This window comes from Ceratocystis lukuohia, assembly GCF_044167205.1.
Source record: "Ceratocystis lukuohia strain C4212 chromosome Unknown Supercontig1_pilon, whole genome shotgun sequence".
NCBI classification, from domain to species: Eukaryota; Fungi; Ascomycota; class Sordariomycetes; order Microascales; family Ceratocystidaceae; genus Ceratocystis; species Ceratocystis lukuohia.
This window is the reverse complement of record NW_027263520.1, coordinates 714,226-733,097: the sequence shown is the minus strand read 5'-3', so window position 1 is coordinate 733,097 and position 18,872 is coordinate 714,226. Positions and strand designations below refer to the sequence as shown.

Here is an 18,872-nt window from a genome sequence, read left to right as displayed (position 1 = left end):
TTCATGCGAGTCTATAAAATACGAGTAAATTACTTGGCTGTGCGTTGGCTACCCTACCAAGGGCCAATAGGGGGTAAAGCCATTGAAACCCCACTGTTTCATGTAAAGTTCCGACAAGTTCCCTTGACCCTATTAACCCTATATGCATAAACCCTGGGGTTTATGTAGTTGCTTCGTAGATCGGCAGTAAGTAATTGCGTGTTTCGTAAGAACACCAAGTTGATGCTGCATCACAAAATCAGCAGTGGCCAAAGTCACACAGCAACTACCTTTTGTTTGTGAAGCCCAACCTCTTCTGTTAGGGCTTACACTCGTTGAGGACACCATGTAGATAGATGCCTCGAAGTTTGGGCACCCAAGAGAAATGTTTAATTTACCTAAGTTGAAGTTTCCAGGATGTGATGACAAACACCAAACCTGTTCAGCTATTTATTTTTTAACTACGGTTTTCACGAACACCCACTCGCCGCCATCATAGCTTCGATTATTTGTTCATGTTTCTTTTCTGCTTCATTCGGATTTATTCTTGCGATTTCAAATATTTGCCAAGTTTAATCGATAAATTTTGTCATAACAAGAGACAAGATAAAATTCAAAAGCTAGACGGGACAAGACTCCCGGCCTCCTCTCACCCTCTAAAGTACCCCCTTCCATTTGAGATTGCGTGAGAGATCCTTTGGGTCCCATTATTTATCGATTGGGAGGGATAAGTCTGAGTGCTGTATGTATTATGCTAAATGCGCTGATGCTACTTCATAATCTGGTATAACTCCGCTCCCTTCTTCCTTTTTCCTTTTCTTTTCTTTGCTGCACTGCGAAACAACTGACTGCCATGATTCTATCGCGGTATAAAGAAAGACTAAAAAACTAAGTACAGTATATAGTATCAAGTCGCCAGCCGCCAGTAGCATTTACGTTTATCGCTCGCTGCCTTGGCTTTTTTTTTTTATCTCTTCTCGAACCTACCATCCATCTGCTTGATTATCCATCTTTCGTGCTTTCGCTAGCCCAATAAGCAAGCAGCCCTCTTTATAAATTTACAAATACGCCCATACCTAAACTTGCATCGCTTCTCTTTGTTTTGGCCTCGTTGCTATCCGCTAAATTAGAGCTTTTGGTAGCTACAATACTCTGCGGTCTGCATTTTCATTGTCCGAACTATCGCCTTCTTCCCCTTCGCCCTGTCCTTTCTCCTTATAAATTTTGGTATCTCCGGTGGCGACGACAAGAACAACAACAACAACAACAACAACAACAACAACAACAAGAACAACAGTTGGCTTCATCCCTTCACGGATCAAAGCTAACACTTCGCCAACTGTTAAAACCTGCTTACTCTTTGTACCCCTCATTTTCAAAAATTTTACTTGCTGTAACGCTCGGCGCCTGACGTCATTATGGCCTCCCAACCACGCTTACGACGCCCTTGGCTTTCCCCTCGAGCTGGCAGTGAAATCGGGTTCTGCTATGCCTGCACAACAGATTTCTATCTTACGCCCGAGTTGGCAAGTGACCCAATTTGTGCCAACTGTCAAAGCAGTGCCGTTGAAATTGTGAGTGGAGTAGTTATCTATCTATCCGTACACTTTCGTCTTGTACTGACTAGCCATCACGCGTAGTTAACAGAAGGCAGCGATCCTAGACCGCATCGACCTATTACACTATCTAGTACGTCTAGTACGTCCAGTACGTCTGGCGTATTCAACACAAACTCTGCCACTAATCAGCCCGTCCGCCCCTGGCTTAACAACGAACCTACACGCAATGAGCATGCTCAAAGTCAACGCCCACCAAGTCTACCAGGGCTTAATACTATTTTTGGCGGGGAATTTCTCATAGGTACAAACCAAGATGGTCCTTCAAATTCTGTGGAAACGGAATCAAATCGTGGGGATGCCGGACCCCGCGTCCTACCTTTACCCGTTATGCGGATACTCTCGGATCTTGCTGGCATGATAAGTCTGCCGACAACTCGTTTTGGACCAATACAAGATGCCCAGCAAAACCCTACCGTGCAAGGTCAAACACGGAGCCATGAACAGTATCCAGACAGTGACGCCGCCCATCGCCGTCCTCAACCTGTACCACAGAATGAATCTGCTCACGATCGAAACCAAGACCATCAAAATGGAGGTGTAAGAGAGACTGAGACTGGCTCGGAATCTGACCACCAGACTCGGGACTCTCAACAACAGGAAGAATCAGACGACCGTTCGCGCACCTTTGAAGCAAATATAAACTGGGCTATTCCGCTATCGCTTCCTCGTAATCCGATTAACCATGACATGACGTAAGCCGCTTCTATAACTGTTAATGAGATTGAACTGACGCTTTCCCTTGTCCCAATTAGTGGTCTTAATGAACGACCCACATTGGCTGAACAGTTTATCCATACACGAAACCAACGCACCACCTTTCGAGCATTTAGCGCAAACCTCGATAATTCGGAAGAGACAGAGAATCTTGCAACCGGCTCAGCGATTCACGCGTACATTTCTATGCGTGAATTTTTTAGTTTGATAGGCCCAGGCCCTCGTGGTATATATGGAGATGCTGTATACAGCCAGGAGGGGCTTGATCGTGTCATTACACAGTTGATGGCTGCAGAATCACGGAATCAAGGGATTCGCCCTACTGCAGAGGCCGCCTTAGCTAAGCTCGAGCGCCAAAAGGCCGACGACGCTTTTATAGAAAGCCATAAGAAAAGCCTGGAGTGTACCATTTGTCTAGACCAGACGAAACTAGGGGATGACGTTATTTTCATGCCCTGTAAGCATTGGTTTCACGATGAATGTCTATGTTCTTGGCTTAAAGAACACAACACCTGTCCCATGTGCCGCTCTACTCTGGAGGCAGCTCCACACGCTCGTCGTCCATCTTCGACATCATTTTCACGGTTAGATGGATCAAACGCACTACGCGAAGAAAATGCCAATGATGCTGCAGAAACAGCGGCAAATACAGACACGAGAAGCACTACGCCTTCTGTGGATTCTGATGGGAACACAATGATGCGGCGACTTTTCTTTCCATTGTTTGGTAGTAGTACTGGAGCTGGTGCCGGCGATGCACCCGACAGACCCCAAGCACAGGCCGAATCAAATGGCGAAGGATCAGCGGCGTCGGTGGCCGCTAGCTCTGAGAATTCCGAAAACAGTGAGCGAGCATCTAATCGTCGCAACATGGAAGATTCTCTGCGTGCAATCATGAGATCATTTGAAATCCAAATGCCGCAAATCCCACCATTTTCAACCTCAGACGAATTAAATAGAGATGCTTCTGGGGAACAACGTGCGGCACCCCTCCGTCACATCTTGCGACCCACAGCCCTAAATAACAATGATTCGAGGGAAGCTACTTCTAGTCGTACAGAGGAAAATCAGGATCGCTCAGAGACTGAAAGACAGCAGCAGGCACACATGCATACATTCACTACCCAGGTCCCATTGCTTCATCTTCCGCCTCAGGCTGCTATAGGAATGATCGGACATATACTTAGCGGGGCGACAGATGACATGACAGCGGCTGGTTTTGGAACTCATGTGTTTGTTCTGCCTAGACCACGACGCCAAACATCGGAAGATGCTCTGAACACTTCCCGAGATCATCAGCCCGGAGCCCCTGATGAACCCGGAACTAGTGGTGCTAGTGGTGCGACTGAAAGTAACATCAATGAACGAGGCCAAAATGACCCGCAGTGGACAACTGCTTTGCGCATGGAGGCCGATGAAACCCGCCAGCGTGATAGGGAACGCCAACGCGAGCTCCGGCGCCGTCTGGATGGTGAAGTTGATCAGGAGCGGACAGGCTCACGACGCCAAGCTACTACAAACAGAGCAACGGGGCTGGCAAGTATTTTAGGTTTTGCGCTAGGTGATTCCAGGTTGAATACACACAGTAATATCCAGGAAAGAGGTAGCCAGCATGGTGTCTCTCAGCGGAGTCGAGAAGAACAGAATCCGGATCAACAGAGCGAGAACCAACGAGACCGGAACCAGCGGGATCAGGGCCAAAACCAGCGGGTCCATAATCATAACCGGCGGGATCAGGGACAGAATAATGCTAATGAATCGCGCTGGCCTTGGTTTAGGCGCTTATCTTCCCGTCGAAGTGGAAACGGCGGGAGCAGCTGAGTTAGGATAGGAAAGCCAAACAGACGATTGTGGCTGTCTGAGACAGAAGACTTTCTCGCAGTATGTTATCTTGTCATTTTTTTTGTTGATGGAATTGAAAGCCTGTCTTTGGTCTTTGGTCTTTTTTTTTTTCTTTTTCTTTTTGCTTTTTTTGTATGAGTTTGAATGAATTTCATGTATTCATGTTTTTGGAACACTGTCAACAACAACGATATTAGATGGTTAGAGAAACGTGAGATCTTGATATTAATGCCGTTTTCTTTTCTCCTCTATTCTTATTCTATTCTCTTGCCCGTTATCTTCTTCTATGCGCGTAATTCTGCCGGTGAGATGGTTGCATGGGCGAGAGATCCAGCTTATCACTAAATAGCAGCAGAGTTGAAGACCTCTTTGCATGTATGTAGATATACAGATTAAGTACCAAGGACTATTCGCATCTTAATTTATCATGGGTATACATATATTAGATATCGAGGCCTATATTCTTTGCTTCATAGCGCAAGTCCCATGCCGTCTCCCGTCCACCGATACAGCGAAAGAAGCTCTCGTCTGCGCTGTTGCGCCTCCTGCAGATCCGCCACTGCTCGTCCCCGGATCTGTGCTAATGCACTTCTCATAACCTTATTAAAGTTGCGCTGGTACTCGGTATTCAGCGTAACGACACACGCCTCATGCGCACGGATAATCGTCTCGCATGCCCGAGCCACCGGTGCTGCACCGTCGCCCTGAGGCACTTTGCTGGCGATTAGTAGTAGAAGGACCGATCCCTGAAGTAGGTAAATACCGAAGAAGAAGGGCATGAACTCCAGTCCTGGATCGTAATCTAGGATACGACTAATGGCCTCGGCAGCTGCAATGGCGTGGGATGTGGCAGATGAAAATGCTGGCGAGGATATCCATTGACTTGCGTTATCAAGCAAGTCGATGGGGTCCCATTTGTCAGCCAGCAGAATATGTAGTACGTGCATGACGTGGGTGCCGTAGGCAGTGACAATGTGAGTCTGGATGTCGCTCTCAGACATGCGTGTCGGCACGGAAGAAGAGCCTGAATGAGCAGAATGGACTGAAAGTGAAGGGGTGGCCGCATCAGAGCGTTGATCGCTTCGTTCAGCGCTTGTATGACGCTGCTCAAAACTGGCTAGGCTATGCTCATAGATTTCGAGGTGGTGCACCACGCTAGATATTTGTTTTGCACACTCTTGGCTAACACGGAAGGCCGGTCCAAACCGTGGGTGGTTTTGCGCCTGATGTAGCTCGACAATTTCACCAAGAATGGTCATGAGCGGTAGAAAGTAGCCAAAGATGCTGTGTGAGGTGCATTCGTAGCTTGGGCCGTGTTGACTCCTTGGCAACGGACTATGTGTGTGCGAGTGGGCTTCAGACCCTAGCTGCCCATCTATGTCTGCACCTGGTGTCTCGGTAGACAAGGGTAGGGTAAAGTTCCCTTGTTGCCATGCAATGTCATCCATAGGCCTCAGCAGCCCCTCGCACTCGCGGTCCAGCAAAAATAGCGGCCGGTTGTAACACAGTGCAAGATGGCGGTCAATGGTATACGCAAGCCACCAAACCCTACGGCGCTCCTCCCTCTCCTCCTCTGTGTAAAACGCTCTGAGGCCTACGTCTTCTTGACCGCTAGTATTGGCATTACAATCGGCACCAGCTTCAATATCGACGTCAGCAGCCCTTTCGGTGCACGATATGTGGCCACGAGACGGAAGTTCGCGGCACAGCTTGAGCTCTAGGGCAAGGGACCATGCTCCAGTCCACCATCTCAGACTCGCACCTTTGTACTCACTTGCAGACACCATAGTGGCTAGGTGCATGTACGTAACCACATCATCTAGGGTTCTTGCGGCTCTGAACATACTAAGATCACGAGTCAAGGCGTCTATACCTGTAGAACCTGGAACTGCCACTCCTAGGCTGCCTAGTGTTGCAGCTACACTGTCTATGGAGCTGCCTCTGGCTGGGGCGCTGGATGGGCTGTAAACTTTCGGCTTGAGCAGACTAATTGTGAGCTCGAGAAGCTTCTGGCAAATATTGCTACGGGCTGCAGGGCTGCTGGTCAAAAGCTGAGCATCGCTAGTCTGAGCGGCGACCCAGAGCATGCTGGCTAATAGGGCGGGCTGACACTGTCGAGGTTTAGTCGGATGCAAAAAAGAGCTCTTACGGAAGACATAGCCGAGAACGTACGGCGAAGTGGGGTGCATCATAGTGGATGAGGATGAAGCAAAGTAAAGGTCAACTAGATCACACGCTAGAGACTGGGGGATAACACCGTTAATATGAGGTATTAGAGGCGTGAGGACAGGATATCGTAAAGTGTTTTGCTGGGGTCGGGATGACTGCTGCGGTTGTTGTGGCTGTTGTGACTGCGACTGGGACTGCGATTGGGACTGTGATTGTAGTTGTGGTTGTGGTTGTGATTGCAGCTGTGCTGGTTGCTGCTGTTGCTGTTGATGAAAGACCTGCTGGAGTGGCGGAGCAGGAGGTGGCTGCATGTGGGCAGCTTGGAACTGATGCTGAGTCGGAGGTGATTCCATAGGCATCCATGTTGGGGAGGCATTTCCGGGGCTGACATATCCAGGGAGTGAGTTTGTCCGTATATGGAAAGCATTGGTCGGGTACTGTGTAGAGTCTGGAGTTTGGAGCCCGTAAGGAAGGGCATGATACGTGGACAAGGAACCTTGCGGTCCACCAAAAGGGGAACTAGATAGAATATGGGCACTCATAGGCTGCCTATCGTATGTATCAATAGTTCCGTATGGGCTGATATGAAGCGGGTTACTGCTGGAGAGATCACGGTTCATGATATTGTGGGTCTCAAGGTGCGGTGCATGAGGGGAAAGATCCCCCATTGGATCAAAGCCTGCATGCTGCTGTATTTGTAGAGGCTCTTCGGGGATAGATAGCTGTGACATGGGCTCCGAGTTTCTACGGGACCTGTGAGTAGCAGCTCTTTTCACCATCTTCCCGACCCGGCCCACAGGCCGCCGCTGCTCAAGGAGGCCGACGGGGCTGCTGCTTTCGCCGTTGCTTTTAGGAGAGACAATAGGCTCTTCTGAGCTTGCAGTCTGGGCCATAGTTTGGGCAGCAGCCTGGGCAGCAGCGAGATCCTTTCGGGATACTTTTCCGCGTTTCTTTCGCTCTCGAATGTACTCACAGCCAAGGCCAAACTCTGTAGCTTTCGATCAGCAAACTGTGTGGCGCCAGATAACGGCCGATGCAAGACAGGGGGACTCACCTATACAATGGGCACATGGATTTTGACCATCGCATTTGGTTCGAAGCTGGTTGCATTGGTCGCATGCTCTGCTGATTCTCTTGCGAACAGTCGCCGAAGATGCGGGCTTGGAGCCCTTGGCAGCTGTAGAATTCTGGTGCCCCTTGGGGGCCAAGGCGGTTGCAGGGTCTAGATGTGTTGTTGATGGTGGGTGCTGTGGCTGGTGGCGGAGCTGGTGAAGGGAATACTGGGAAGGGGCTGCTGTTGACACGGAGTCTAGGCTTTGGATCGGCTGTGTCATGCTGGCTTCGGAGATGGTGTTTGGGTGGTACACGGCGTAACGTTGGAGGGGGTTGGACAGCATGGCTGGCAGTTGAGTCAAGGGCATGGAACTAAGGCTTTATTTCTTCCAGAATAGCGTGTGCTAGTTGCGCATAGCCGGTTGTAGCCAGCTATTGATGGATGGTGGTGATGAAGCGAGGGGACATTAGTAGAAAGCCAGTTAGATGCAGACAGAGGGATTAGAGTTAGGCGAAGACCAGAGTTGGAGGATATAGAAAAAGACCGGTGCCGTGGTGTGTCTGAAGACTAAGTGACTGACAGTAAATAAGAAAGATGCTAGCAATAAACTACGAAGAGACGTTAAAGGCAGAGGAGATAGAAAAATGAAAGAGGAAGGAAGTGAAATTTCGAAGAAATGAAAAAAAAGAGGAAAAAAGAAAAAGAGGAAAAAAAGAAGGGAGAAGAAAGTTTTATAGCATAGAAGCAAAGTGCAAAGTTAATCCGAATGGAAAGAGATACTGGAGCAACTACCCACGTTAAAGGCTAGAAAGAGGAAAGAAGTCAAGGCAAATAAAGGTAAAGCGGAGGCGGCCCAAATCTGGAATCAACTGCCGTCAGAATGAGCTTGTGTTTCTTTCCTCTTTCCCTCTTTCCCTCTTTCCCTCTTTCCCTCTTTCCCTCTTCCCCTCTTGCCTTCCTTTTCTGGCCTGCTCCTTCTTAATCCCGATATTGCACGCTCGTGTGTCGTCGCCCTCTTCAACGCGGCGGGGCAACTAATATATTAACAAAAGGGGTCCCTCCGCCCCTCTTCTCCTAGGGATACGAATTCACGGCGGGCGGAAAGGGTAAGGCTTACATTGAATGTAACATGTCTCTGTACATGTCTCTCTACATGTCTTTGTACGTATCGCTATTCTTAATGTCTGCGCACACATGTCATGGTTACAAGCATGTGCATAGATATATACATGCACACGCATGTATGATAACATTGTTGTTGCGACTCTAACTAGGGGAGGGGCAACACGAGAGCGCAGAAAACCACGCTAAATGTCTTGTCAAGTCTTGGACTAAAAAAAAAAGGCCCTTTCTTTCCATCCCCCGGTAGCTTTGCCCTTCGATTTCCTCATTCATCTCCTTCGCCGCTTCTCCGCATTCCTCGGTCGTGCAATCCCATCCTTCTCTGCTCTTGTTCCTCTTCTTATTCTACGGGGCCAGATCGATATAGACATGTATGAAAATCCGGGGAAGGCTAACTGGGGGGGGCAGGACCACCAGCTCAAGGCTGTCAAGCGAAGATGGGGGATTTAGTACGTATCTTTAAGTAACCCCGAACTTGGGCGCATGTTTCTTCTTGGATGAAAATTGAGCCTGAATTCGCAACATTATACAGCTAGGCACGCAAACTTTATCTTCACGACGCGTCGTGGCTTGAAGACAAGAGAGGAGAGACTACTTATGTCGAGACAGACGGCTCAGGCCAAGCTGATACTAGATAGATAGAGTATAGATTAGATACGTTATATTTCATGTACAACTAACTACAGCGAGAGTGCCAAGCCAAATCAAGCCACAACAAACAAGGCAGTTAGTTATGCTGGCCTAACTACATACAGCAGTCCTATTTTAGCTACTGTTGCGACTTTCCTGTTCTGAATGAAGCATATCTAGCTCTTGGTAGTTGCTCAATTTGATTTCTGGGGGTGGAGCCCTTCTTTCCTTCTCTCCAATCTGCTAAATCCTTCGCCCCACTAAGTCCCTTGTATAAGGTCAGGGTTTTTCGGCCTTATTAAGGCGCTTTCTGCTTTATAATGAAGCAATAAACATAAAATAATCATAGTAAGACGCTGTCTCACCCGCATAGCATCATTGATTATTTTCTTTCCTTTTTTTTTTTACTTTAACTCCATTTTTCTTGCTTCCTGCTCCGTGGAATACCACCAGCCTGCTTCTTTGTGCTGGCTGACTAGTCTTGGTAGTGGTGACGCTGTGACGTGACCTTGTAGGATTACGCGCTCCAATAGAGCTTCGAAGCCGTCTTCCTTCCCTTCGAGTCAAAAGTGTGGGGAAGTGAGGAACTTTGGGGTAACAAAGGAGCCTTGGGCTCTGTGCTACTGCTACTGTTGGTGGCAACCCCCCCCCGCCCTCTTCCCCGTCCTATGGCCCTGGACTTCGAGTTGCGCCGTGATTTGGCCGAAGGAGGGGGTCAGATTCTCGGTGTATGGCCACGTGAAAGAGCCGCTAAGAAAAAGAGAAGAACGCCAATGTCAGGACTGTGGCATGTGCTAAGTTTCTGGGCGATGGGGGTATGTGGCTAGACGGCTCCGGCTATGGCTACGGCTATGGCAGCAGACAAGCAAGTAAGAGGCAAGCCATATTCCCCTATTTTCCCTTATTTTTTTCGCTTTACCGTGGCGCAACCGGCTGCTTATTCTTCCGACTAAACAGAAGACGAGAGAAAGCCGGAATCTTGTTCCAAAATTCGCCTGTGACGTCCTTCCATCTTTGTCTTCTACTTCGCCTCCCCGCTTTGACTCACACACACCCCTCTTTAAGTCGAGTTGTAAACAAAGCTTCTGCCACTCTGACTCTTATTTTGATCATGAGAGCATTGTGTCCTTGTGCAATGCCCCGCTGGACTTGTGTGTGTGTGTGTGTGTGTGTGTGTGTGTGTGTGTATGACAACGCCATAAATCCGAACAAGCCCGTGAAAAGAAGGTAGCAAATCTGCTTGGCTAATCCCCTAATGTCAAATTAGCAGATGGGGAACATGAACGAGGACAAGAGAGATTGTTGTCTTTTCCTGCTCGGAACTTTCTTCGGGAGAACGGCAAAATCGGCAAGAACGTGTCATTAGGGTTATTTTGGAGTAATGGTGTAAGTCTTAGGGCTTCACGTCATCAATAAGACCTTATGCTTGTTTTGTGCAACCTAACTAAAATGTAAGGTGTTGAGTGCGTGTAGCATCTATATAGTAAGATTACATATTTCTGCGGGCTCATCGCCGTCTGTATAGATCGCGTTGTACACACAATCAATTGTATGTCTGAGGGTTAGATGACAGGCCGAGGATATGCAGTGCTGTCCGCCTGCATACTCCTACGGTATTCAGCCTCCTCTGTTACATCTTGGCAGCATGTCTCTCCTCGATGTGTCTTCTCATAGCAGCTTGTACTATATGTATTGTGTCTCTCGTCTCAGCTACAGCCTGCTTCAAGTAGTAGCCTGGGATGAAAATCCAAAAGGCGTTGAGGAAGATAAAATAGCCGTAGAAATAGTACGTCTCGGGGCGGCAGGTTTGCACGTCGTACAAAATATCCATGAGGAAGACAATGCCGTAGTATAGCACGTTGCCGTAGATCTGGCCAACGCAGACGATAATCTGCAGCGGTAAACGCAGTGGATGATCAATGATGATGAAGACGGCTAGAGTAAAGCAGATCGGGCCCCAAAGGAATGCGGTGATGGACTCCATAACGATCATGAAAGGGTCGCTAGTGAGATAGCGCGAGTCGGAAAGAGAGTATTCTTTCCATGCTTGGGCTAAAGGATGGCTTGAGCCGGCTAAGACGGCGAAATTGTGGGCGTAGAAGCCTGGCAGCATCGCTGGTCAGTTTCTAATACGCATGGAATGCGATTGCATGTTGGACTTACCCTCTAAGAAAAAGTGAATGCAGCCGCTAACTAGAAACCAGAGAACGGACAGAGTCTCATAGCGTGATAGTTTCAAGCGGCGGGCTGTGAGAAGCGCTATGAATAGTACAGCAGCAACCGAGGCTGAAAAGCCGAGCAGAATCTGGGCGGTCGACTGTGTGTTGGGCACGTATCCTATGATGTCGACACCCAAGGGGTAGTAGGGAGTGCTGGTGGTCATGGTAGATGTGGCGGTGGGGTGAGGCGAGGCGAGGCGAGGCGAGGCGAGGCGAGGCGAGGTGAGGTGAGGTAGAGAGTGAGAACTGGTTAGCCTCATGGACAAGAGAGTCGTTGTGGCATATTTATCAGCTCTAGACGTGCCCTCGAAGCCGCTATGTGCCAGTTTAGACCCCTATTTCTATCTTGCATGCCATCATCTATGTCATAAATATGCACCCGCCCATACTGTCATCGTTTTCGTTTTCGGACCTTGGCTAGGTTTAGGGCTGCAGATGCTGGCAGGTATCTTAGGGAGAGAAGATGAGGCTTGGGCTCCAACTTAGGAATAAGATCGTGCTTTTAAGACCCTTCTTCATATACTACTGCTCCTTGAGCTGTTGCCGCGACTGAATTAATTATTAGCGTTGGCGCCCGAATACGAATGCGGCGGGGGCTGAATCTCTGCCGCTACTTTCTCAACCTAGAACTTGGCACACTCGCCTACCAAGAGTTTGCGAGGCCATGGGGAGATGATCGGGTTTTCAGCATCTGGTATTGTATAGGTAGCCATGATAGGCGTATGCAAGTGATAGCCTCTGCTGTAGCCGTAGCTACCGATCCTGGACCTGGGCTTGAGCACATCCATCGTCTGCAGAAATGTCTGAAATCAAACAACGCTGAAGTGGCTGCCGGACAGGATAGACCCTCTGTGAGACTGTCCACGCAATTTCGACGAGAGAAATGCAGATGCTTTCGAGCAAGCTTGTTGCTTGCCATCGCTCTGCCGTTGTCGCAGAACCGAAGTTAAAACATGAGAAAAGAAATCAATGACGCCAAACAGAAAACGCAGGGAAAGTTGAACATAATCTGCGCCCCATATCCATTTCTAGTTATGGGTCTACATGATACGCCCCTAATCTTCCCAGGCATTTTCAAGATCTATCCTCTGCGAAAAGCTTTTTGACAAATCTCGCGATCAGTCTCGGGAAGTTCCTCGGCTTGCCGTATTTCGACAGTCACGTGACATGGCAAAGGGCTTATGGTTTACCCTAGCTAAGGGTTTGACAGACAACTGAGTCTTGCTTGCACAAACCTTCACCCAATCTCGCTCTTTGCTGCTTGACTGCTTGAAAATGTGTTTGCCTCAATGCTTTCCATTTCTGCTTTTGGTCCTTTTGCTCTTATCTTTCCTTCCCGCTTTGCTCTTCACCTGTCAGGTAATCGACCCGAACAAAGATCCCTATGGCACCGCTGGTGACCGGGGTTGGAGGACGGATTGATGGCCTACACAGGCCCATATACGGCGGCCGAAAAAGCAGTCTTCTTACGGCCGAATCGAGAAGTCTGGACTCGAAAAACCTACATTTTTCTTGATCTGATCCCACGTCATAGAGATCCACGGAGCCACGACGCAGGTCAAGCTTAGATAGTTTTAGTTGAATTTGAATTTGAATTTATTTAACGTCTACTGGAATCACTAAGATCAAACGACGCCGGATTGGTTACCGGACAGAATTAACCCTTCTGCAGGGCTGACCACGGGTTTTGGACGAGAGAAGCTCGTATGCTCCCAAGCAAGCTTGTTACTCGTCTTCCACCTGTAGTCGTCAGAAACAAAAAAAAAAAAAAAAAAAAGGAAATCCCCAGATATACCCTAAGCCCAGAAGTAGTGGGGCTAACCCCCAACTTCCCCACAAACATTCGTTCCTCTGAAAAACCTGCCACGCTTCCTGAAGTCGTGAAAATCACGAGAGCAAGACGGCAGCATCCAGTGCAGCCTGGGAAAACCCCCCCAAAGACGAGAAAAAACCAGACTGTGTGAGCATCCGAGGGCTCGTGGTATATCCTTCCACTTTTCTGGTGGCCGCTGCCTTGCGCGTGTGGATGAGGCGCCAGACAGCCCCCTTTCTAGTGACATGCCACAGTCACCAGTCTATCCGAGGACAGAGGAGCGCAAGAAAGAAAACAAAAAAAAAAAAAAAAAAAGGTGCGGACTGTGTGAACTCTCAAAATTCAGTCCTGAGCGTGAAGGTGAACTCCTTGAGTTGGAGTGGTGTTGCGGCGATGAGGAGTTGGCGATCGCAAAAGTTGTCGTGAAAAAGGGGGCGAGTCGACGACGAGGTTATCCTCAAAGTTGGGTAAGTGCGGCCTCAAGGCTCCACAGCTCATTGTCAAGATCCATGACAGAGTCAAAGAAGAAGAAAAGAATGAAAGACGCTTATCAGTGTCATAGACGTCGTCCTCCAGCAGCCCGGAAGAAGGGGAGGCACCAGACCTCAAAGGTACCCCCCCGAGGGTTGTAAGAGGGAGAGTTGTAGATAGTTTTAGGTAGAGAATAAATACAACAACAACAACAACAACAACAACAACAACAACAACAACAACAACGACAACTGAGTCCTCAATAGTGTAGTGGTGATCATACCTGCTTGTCACGCAGGTGACCTGGGTTCGATTCCCAGTTGGGGAGCTTTCATCTTTTTATTTTTCTGTGATCATGGTCCTCCCTCGGCTTAGGACATGTTTCAACGCCCTAAAGTTGAAACAAGAAGCTTTTTTTTTTTTCTTTTTTGCACAAATCCAAGTCGCCCTATGGCGCCAACAGCGTCAATTTGTTTGTTTGTCATTACGACGCTATTTATCTCATCCCTTCCTTGCTGCTCGGACGGTCCCCCCTGCCCCCCATCCCCCTCCACCCCTTCTTGGGCAAGATCCCATACAGAATCACGACAAGTTACGCGTGGCCTTCTGAAGGAGAGACGGGAAGGGGGGGAGGGGAGGATGAAGGGGTTGAAGACTGTTTTCTTACTGCTTGAAGGCAAAGGTTACAGCGTAGGGGACTAAGCAAGAGGAAGAAGTTTGGCTAGATGGAGATCATGGAAACGAGATATTTTCTAGGACCGTGGTGCCAAGACTATGTTCTTCTCATAGCAAAAGAGGACGTGCATATTTCCCTTCTTTTCTCTCACGCCAGGGATTAGCTAGGTGTGGTGTGCCCCTAGACAAGTTGTTGCATGCTTGGACTAGAATAAAGGGCCCAAGTCTCAGAGAGTGACAAGATCTAACATGACAAGTCTGAGAATTAACGCTGGACAGGTCGGGGGAGGCGTGAACGAGAAAGGGAAAGCGACCAAGGAAGGGTTTGTAATGAGACAGCGGGTATACATGCATATTGCGCGTATGTAGCTTTATACCTACCTACCGGTCCTGTCTTGGCCAAGCTGACGACAACCCAGGCAGAGCCAAGAGGCCAAGAGGCTAAGGAAGACATCAGTGAAGCTTGTCTTGTACAATAACCTTCTTTGTTAGAGCCGCATCCGCATCATAGCATCACAAGAGGAGGCACGAGCCGTGACAGATGCGCAGACAGTAGCTAAGATTAAGACGGGCCGGAGTCGGAAAGTCGGAATCGCACCCGCCCCAAAGGCACGGCAATATCAAGGCTTCCGAGCCCCTGGCTCGCTCCCCCTTTGAATTTCCGCGCTCAGCGTCTAAATAAAGCTCTGTTGTGCATTCTCCTGGGAAACAGCGCCAGCCGCTGCTTGCAACCCGCGAACAGCTCGCAAGTTCTGTGCCAAGACAACGGCGACTAGTCCCTGAAACGTCTATGGCCCCCTCCTCGCCCCCCGCGGCTGGCCAGGGAAGACGCTCTTTTCAACGTACCCAGCATGCCATTGTTCGCGTGCCACTTGATGGTGGCGATCTACACTTTCGAAACAAAGGAGCATGTGTGTGAAAGAAGCTAGAGATACCAGGTCGTATAAACAAAACTCATAGAAGGCTGTTCTTCTCTTCATTTTTCCTTTCTTATTTCTCATCTCTTGCTCCTCTCTTGAGCGGCCCTTCCCCTCCTTCCCCTTCGCTTCTCCATGTAGTAGGCTGGTCCTCACATCCTATACCTATCTTGTCTTCTACCTTCTACTTTCTGTTTCTTTAATTTCTGCCTACTTGCCTTTGTTTTCATCGACTGTTCATGCATAAGTGCTGGTCACTTTTGCTACAGCCCTAGAGCAGTCCGTCCCTCTTAGCATCTATACACACTTGCAATAATGGAGCAACCCGGCCCAGTTGACGGTAACTTGCCACGGTTTGTCTATCTTTCCCTTGCTCTCTGCCCTTCCCGACCTACTGCTAACACTGGCCACCCACAGAGCTCCTCCCCGTCGCAGATCTCGTCCTGCTACCAGAGGCCCTGCTAGCAAACGCCAGAAGCGGAGATTCGCCATCCGCGAGCGTGACGAACTCTCCGGGCCTGACTCGGCATCTGACTCGGAGTCTGATTCGGAAGAAGCCATTGAATCTAATGAAGGTCCTGGCAGTGGTGGCGGTGGTGCCGGCAACAGCGCGCCTCCGCCTGCCAACACCCTTCCTCCAGCCTCTACTCCATCTGTTCAGTCATCTACTACCTCAACCTCCACAAGCCGGCCTACAGCAACGCCTCCGCCTCAAACAACGCCTCCGCCTCAAACAACTCCCCCCCCAGCGGTAGCAGCGCCTATTGTGGCCCCCCCTCCTGCAGAAAAGCCCCCGCCTGCTGCGTCTGCCGCCTCGTCACATCGTGGCCTAGTGCCAGTTCTACTGGAGACACAAAGCACGCTGTCAACTACGACCAGATCGACCCCGCCCGTGCGGTCGGAACCACCACCAGCGGCAACTACACCAGCCAGGATCATAGCCGAGCCCCAGACAAGAGATCCGACTTCCACTCCTTCTTCTTCCAGCTCCTCCTCGTCTTCATCCTCCCGCCGCTCACCCCTGCCAACCACTACGACAACAACCACTAGGCCTGCTGACGCTGTTCTCCCGGGGGTGCCCTTGATAACGCCTCTTCCTGAAGATATCGTTGCACCCGGGAGCAGCATTCTTCCTCTTACTTTTTCAACCGTAACCAACATACAAGAAAGCCTTTCAGCCACCGAGGCACCCGTTGCAGAGACGCCTGCTGTTGGCAATAGCACAGTCAATGCCGGCATTGGTATTGGCACAGTCAGTAAGTTGCCTGTACCCTATCTGCCCCTCCTTCCTCTCGGGCCTCTGCTAATATAATGTCCTATTTTAGGCGGGCTTGCTGCCATTGTCGGCTTCATCATGATTCTTTCCAGATCGTACAAGCAGCGGTCTAGGCTGCGTGGTGGCTCTCCTGGCGCCTCCATGCGTAATGGCTCGCCACTGCCCACCGCCAAACCCGGCCCGTTGCCTGGAACCTTTGAGCCTTTCAAGCCCATCATGCTGCCGCCCGGAATGACTTTTACCGTGGTCCCCCAGTCCAAGCCCCCCGTACCGCGCGCTGCCTCGCCGTCCGCACCACCTCCCGCCATGGTTCCCAGTATGAACATGTCAGGCAGTGCCGGCTATGACAATCCCTCAGCCACCACATCGCCAGAGAACCCGTTCATATCGCCACAGGAGCTAGACTACAGATCCGGTGCCGGCAATATGTCTGACGTCCAGATGCCGCAGCGCATGGCAGGTAGCACTATGCGTGCGTCATCAATGTACCCCGACGGCGTCAACATGTATCCCCCACTAAACGCCCCGCTGCCAGACCAAGTACAGGAGATGGGATCGGCGTCTAACTATGCGTCATACCAGCCATACCAGCAGCAGAACCAGCGGTTTTAGAAATATGAGGAGACTGGCGCTGGCGTTGGAATGATTAATTGGAGTGGTCTTGGTCAAGTAAGGCGTAGGCGTCGGTCTTTTGGCAATGTGTTTTCAGGTATTTTTTATTTAATAAGTAGAGATTATAATACTATCTTCTTTTCTTCGGTGCTGAAAAAAAAAAGCGCAGCTAAAGATTATCTAAGGTCCTGGAGCAGTTTAGCTTGAAGTCTAGCCGATCAAGTCTTGTCTTGTATGCATTTCGTAGCCGCAAGCGCTCTCGCAGTTATGCAGATGGACGAACAATTTACGAAATCTACCCATACCACGACATCCACGGCCTTCACCACATGCACAGAGTCTGGTCAAACGACTCGGGCGTGTACCCCAATGCCAGGTGTCTGCGCGCCCAATATGCCCGTGCATCTAGTCTTGCCTGTAGAAACGAGTCTCTGACACGTTGTGGGTTCATGATGCGTGCCAGAACCCCGTAACGCTGCTCATCGGTGCGGCCATCGTCGGGGCCAACAGGCACGGGGCTCACACGTAGTGGACAGTAGATAACTTCGACAGATGACCGGTCGTGGGTGTCGCGAGTCTGCGATGACGAGACAAGTGATGGTACGGCAGATAAGCCGGGAGGCGGCGACAACGAGGATGGTGGGTAGGCGAGGCAGAAACGTGAGCGTACAGGGCGGCGTTTAGGCGGGGGCAAGGAAGATGATAACTCTTTGTCACCGCCATGGTCATGGTCGTTGTTGGCATCGTCACCGTCACAGTCCTCATGGTGACAGTCACTAGTGCCATCTTCATACTCAGACCCCGAGACAGACCGGGTCTTGCCGTGCCCATCAGACTCCGAGTCGCAATCGGATGAGAGTGGCTCACGCTTGACCGCTCGCTCCATCTCCTCTGAGTCATCGCGCTCGATAGACGGCCAGATTATATCAGCTGCTGACGAGCCCGAGGGACTGGACAAACTGGATAGGCTGGGCGAAACAGTGTGGCTAGTCCTACTCGAGTGCCGGCATGCAGCTTTCGCTTGGCGCAGGATGTCGTCAACGCAGATGTAGCCGTTCACAAGCACACTGCGGGTGCTAGCGAAGTGGTCTCTATGCAGGTGTGAGCAAGGTCATTGAAATAGCAAGAACAGGCCGGCCTGGTATGGCTAGAAGCGAATGTGCTAGGTGAGTCTGGGCCTAAGGCAGACTTACTTGATCTCTGCACGTGAGTAGCGATGACCTAAAGCTGTCATACGGCCGCTCACTGCAGGCCAGTGAGGCTCGCCATCAATAATGTTTTCGAGAATGCACGTAGCGAGATCGACAGTGGCACGGGGTGTCCAGGCAGGGAGGAATATGAGAGGGGTAGACGACATGGTGTGACGCGAGAAGAAAAGAAAGAAAAAAGAAAGATGAAGAGAGCGTGGGAAACGATGGCAGTGGCAGATGCCGTGAGCGGAGAGACATACATGGACTAGACTGCCATGTTACGGGCTGGCTGATGGCAGATATAGAATAGCAGAATTTGGGATTCGGGGGGGTGGGGGATTATGTGGCCGGCCACTCAGCTTCAGTTTCGATGAAATGCAAACCCATAGGTATCCACGTCTCGATTGCCAACACTGGCAATGCGATGAAAGCCAGTGCTGTCTACTTGCAATTGCGCCCATAGGATGAAACCAAACTTGGAGTAGGCGGCATTGGCCTTCCTGTCTGTTTGCCTCGTAGAAAGCCCAACCTTCTAACCTCCATATGACATCCTGCTTTCATCACGATCCT

The 18,872-nt window shown here is 50.0% G+C and overlaps 5 protein-coding genes across 5 annotated transcripts; 2 read left to right on the top strand and 3 right to left on the bottom strand.

The window, feature by feature from the left end:
- Positions 1-1,925: 1,925 nt before the first annotated feature.
- On the top strand, positions 1,926-4,143 carry HOO65_010186 (putative RING finger protein P32A8.03c; the record flags this gene model as incomplete). The annotated part of the gene is made up of 4 exons (XM_071005531.1): positions 1,926-2,290; positions 2,351-2,769; positions 2,857-3,852; positions 4,091-4,143. 4 exons carry the CDS (start codon positions 1,926-1,928, stop codon positions 4,141-4,143), a joined length of 1,833 nt encoding a protein of 610 aa, XP_070862008.1.
- Positions 4,144-4,624: 481 nt separating this feature from the next.
- Positions 4,625-7,720, bottom strand: HOO65_010185 (transcriptional activator xlnr; the record flags this gene model as incomplete). The annotated part of the gene is made up of 3 exons (XM_071005380.1): positions 4,625-5,946; positions 6,001-7,311; positions 7,378-7,720. 3 exons carry the CDS (start codon positions 7,718-7,720, stop codon positions 4,625-4,627), a joined length of 2,976 nt encoding a protein of 991 aa, XP_070862007.1.
- A 3,039-nt stretch (positions 7,721-10,759) lies between these two features.
- Positions 10,760-11,608, bottom strand: HOO65_010184 (EBP domain-containing protein; the record flags this gene model as incomplete). Its single annotated transcript, XM_071006102.1, has 2 exons — positions 10,760-11,244; positions 11,293-11,608. The coding sequence occupies 2 exons, from the start codon at positions 11,606-11,608 to the stop codon at positions 10,760-10,762; spliced, it is 801 nt and encodes a 266-aa protein (XP_070862006.1).
- A 3,931-nt stretch (positions 11,609-15,539) lies between these two features.
- On the top strand, positions 15,540-17,112 carry HOO65_010183 (uncharacterized protein; the record flags this gene model as incomplete). The annotated part of the gene is made up of 3 exons (XM_071005758.1): positions 15,540-15,577; positions 15,642-16,480; positions 16,550-17,112. 3 exons carry the CDS (start codon positions 15,540-15,542, stop codon positions 17,110-17,112), a joined length of 1,440 nt encoding a protein of 479 aa, XP_070862005.1.
- Positions 17,113-17,434: 322 nt separating this feature from the next.
- On the bottom strand, positions 17,435-18,469 carry HOO65_010182 (Serine/threonine-protein kinase nak1; the record flags this gene model as incomplete). The annotated part of the gene is made up of 2 exons (XM_071006018.1): positions 17,435-18,203; positions 18,306-18,469. The coding sequence occupies 2 exons, from the start codon at positions 18,467-18,469 to the stop codon at positions 17,435-17,437; spliced, it is 933 nt and encodes a 310-aa protein (XP_070862004.1).
- Between the last annotated feature and the right edge of the window lie 403 nt (positions 18,470-18,872).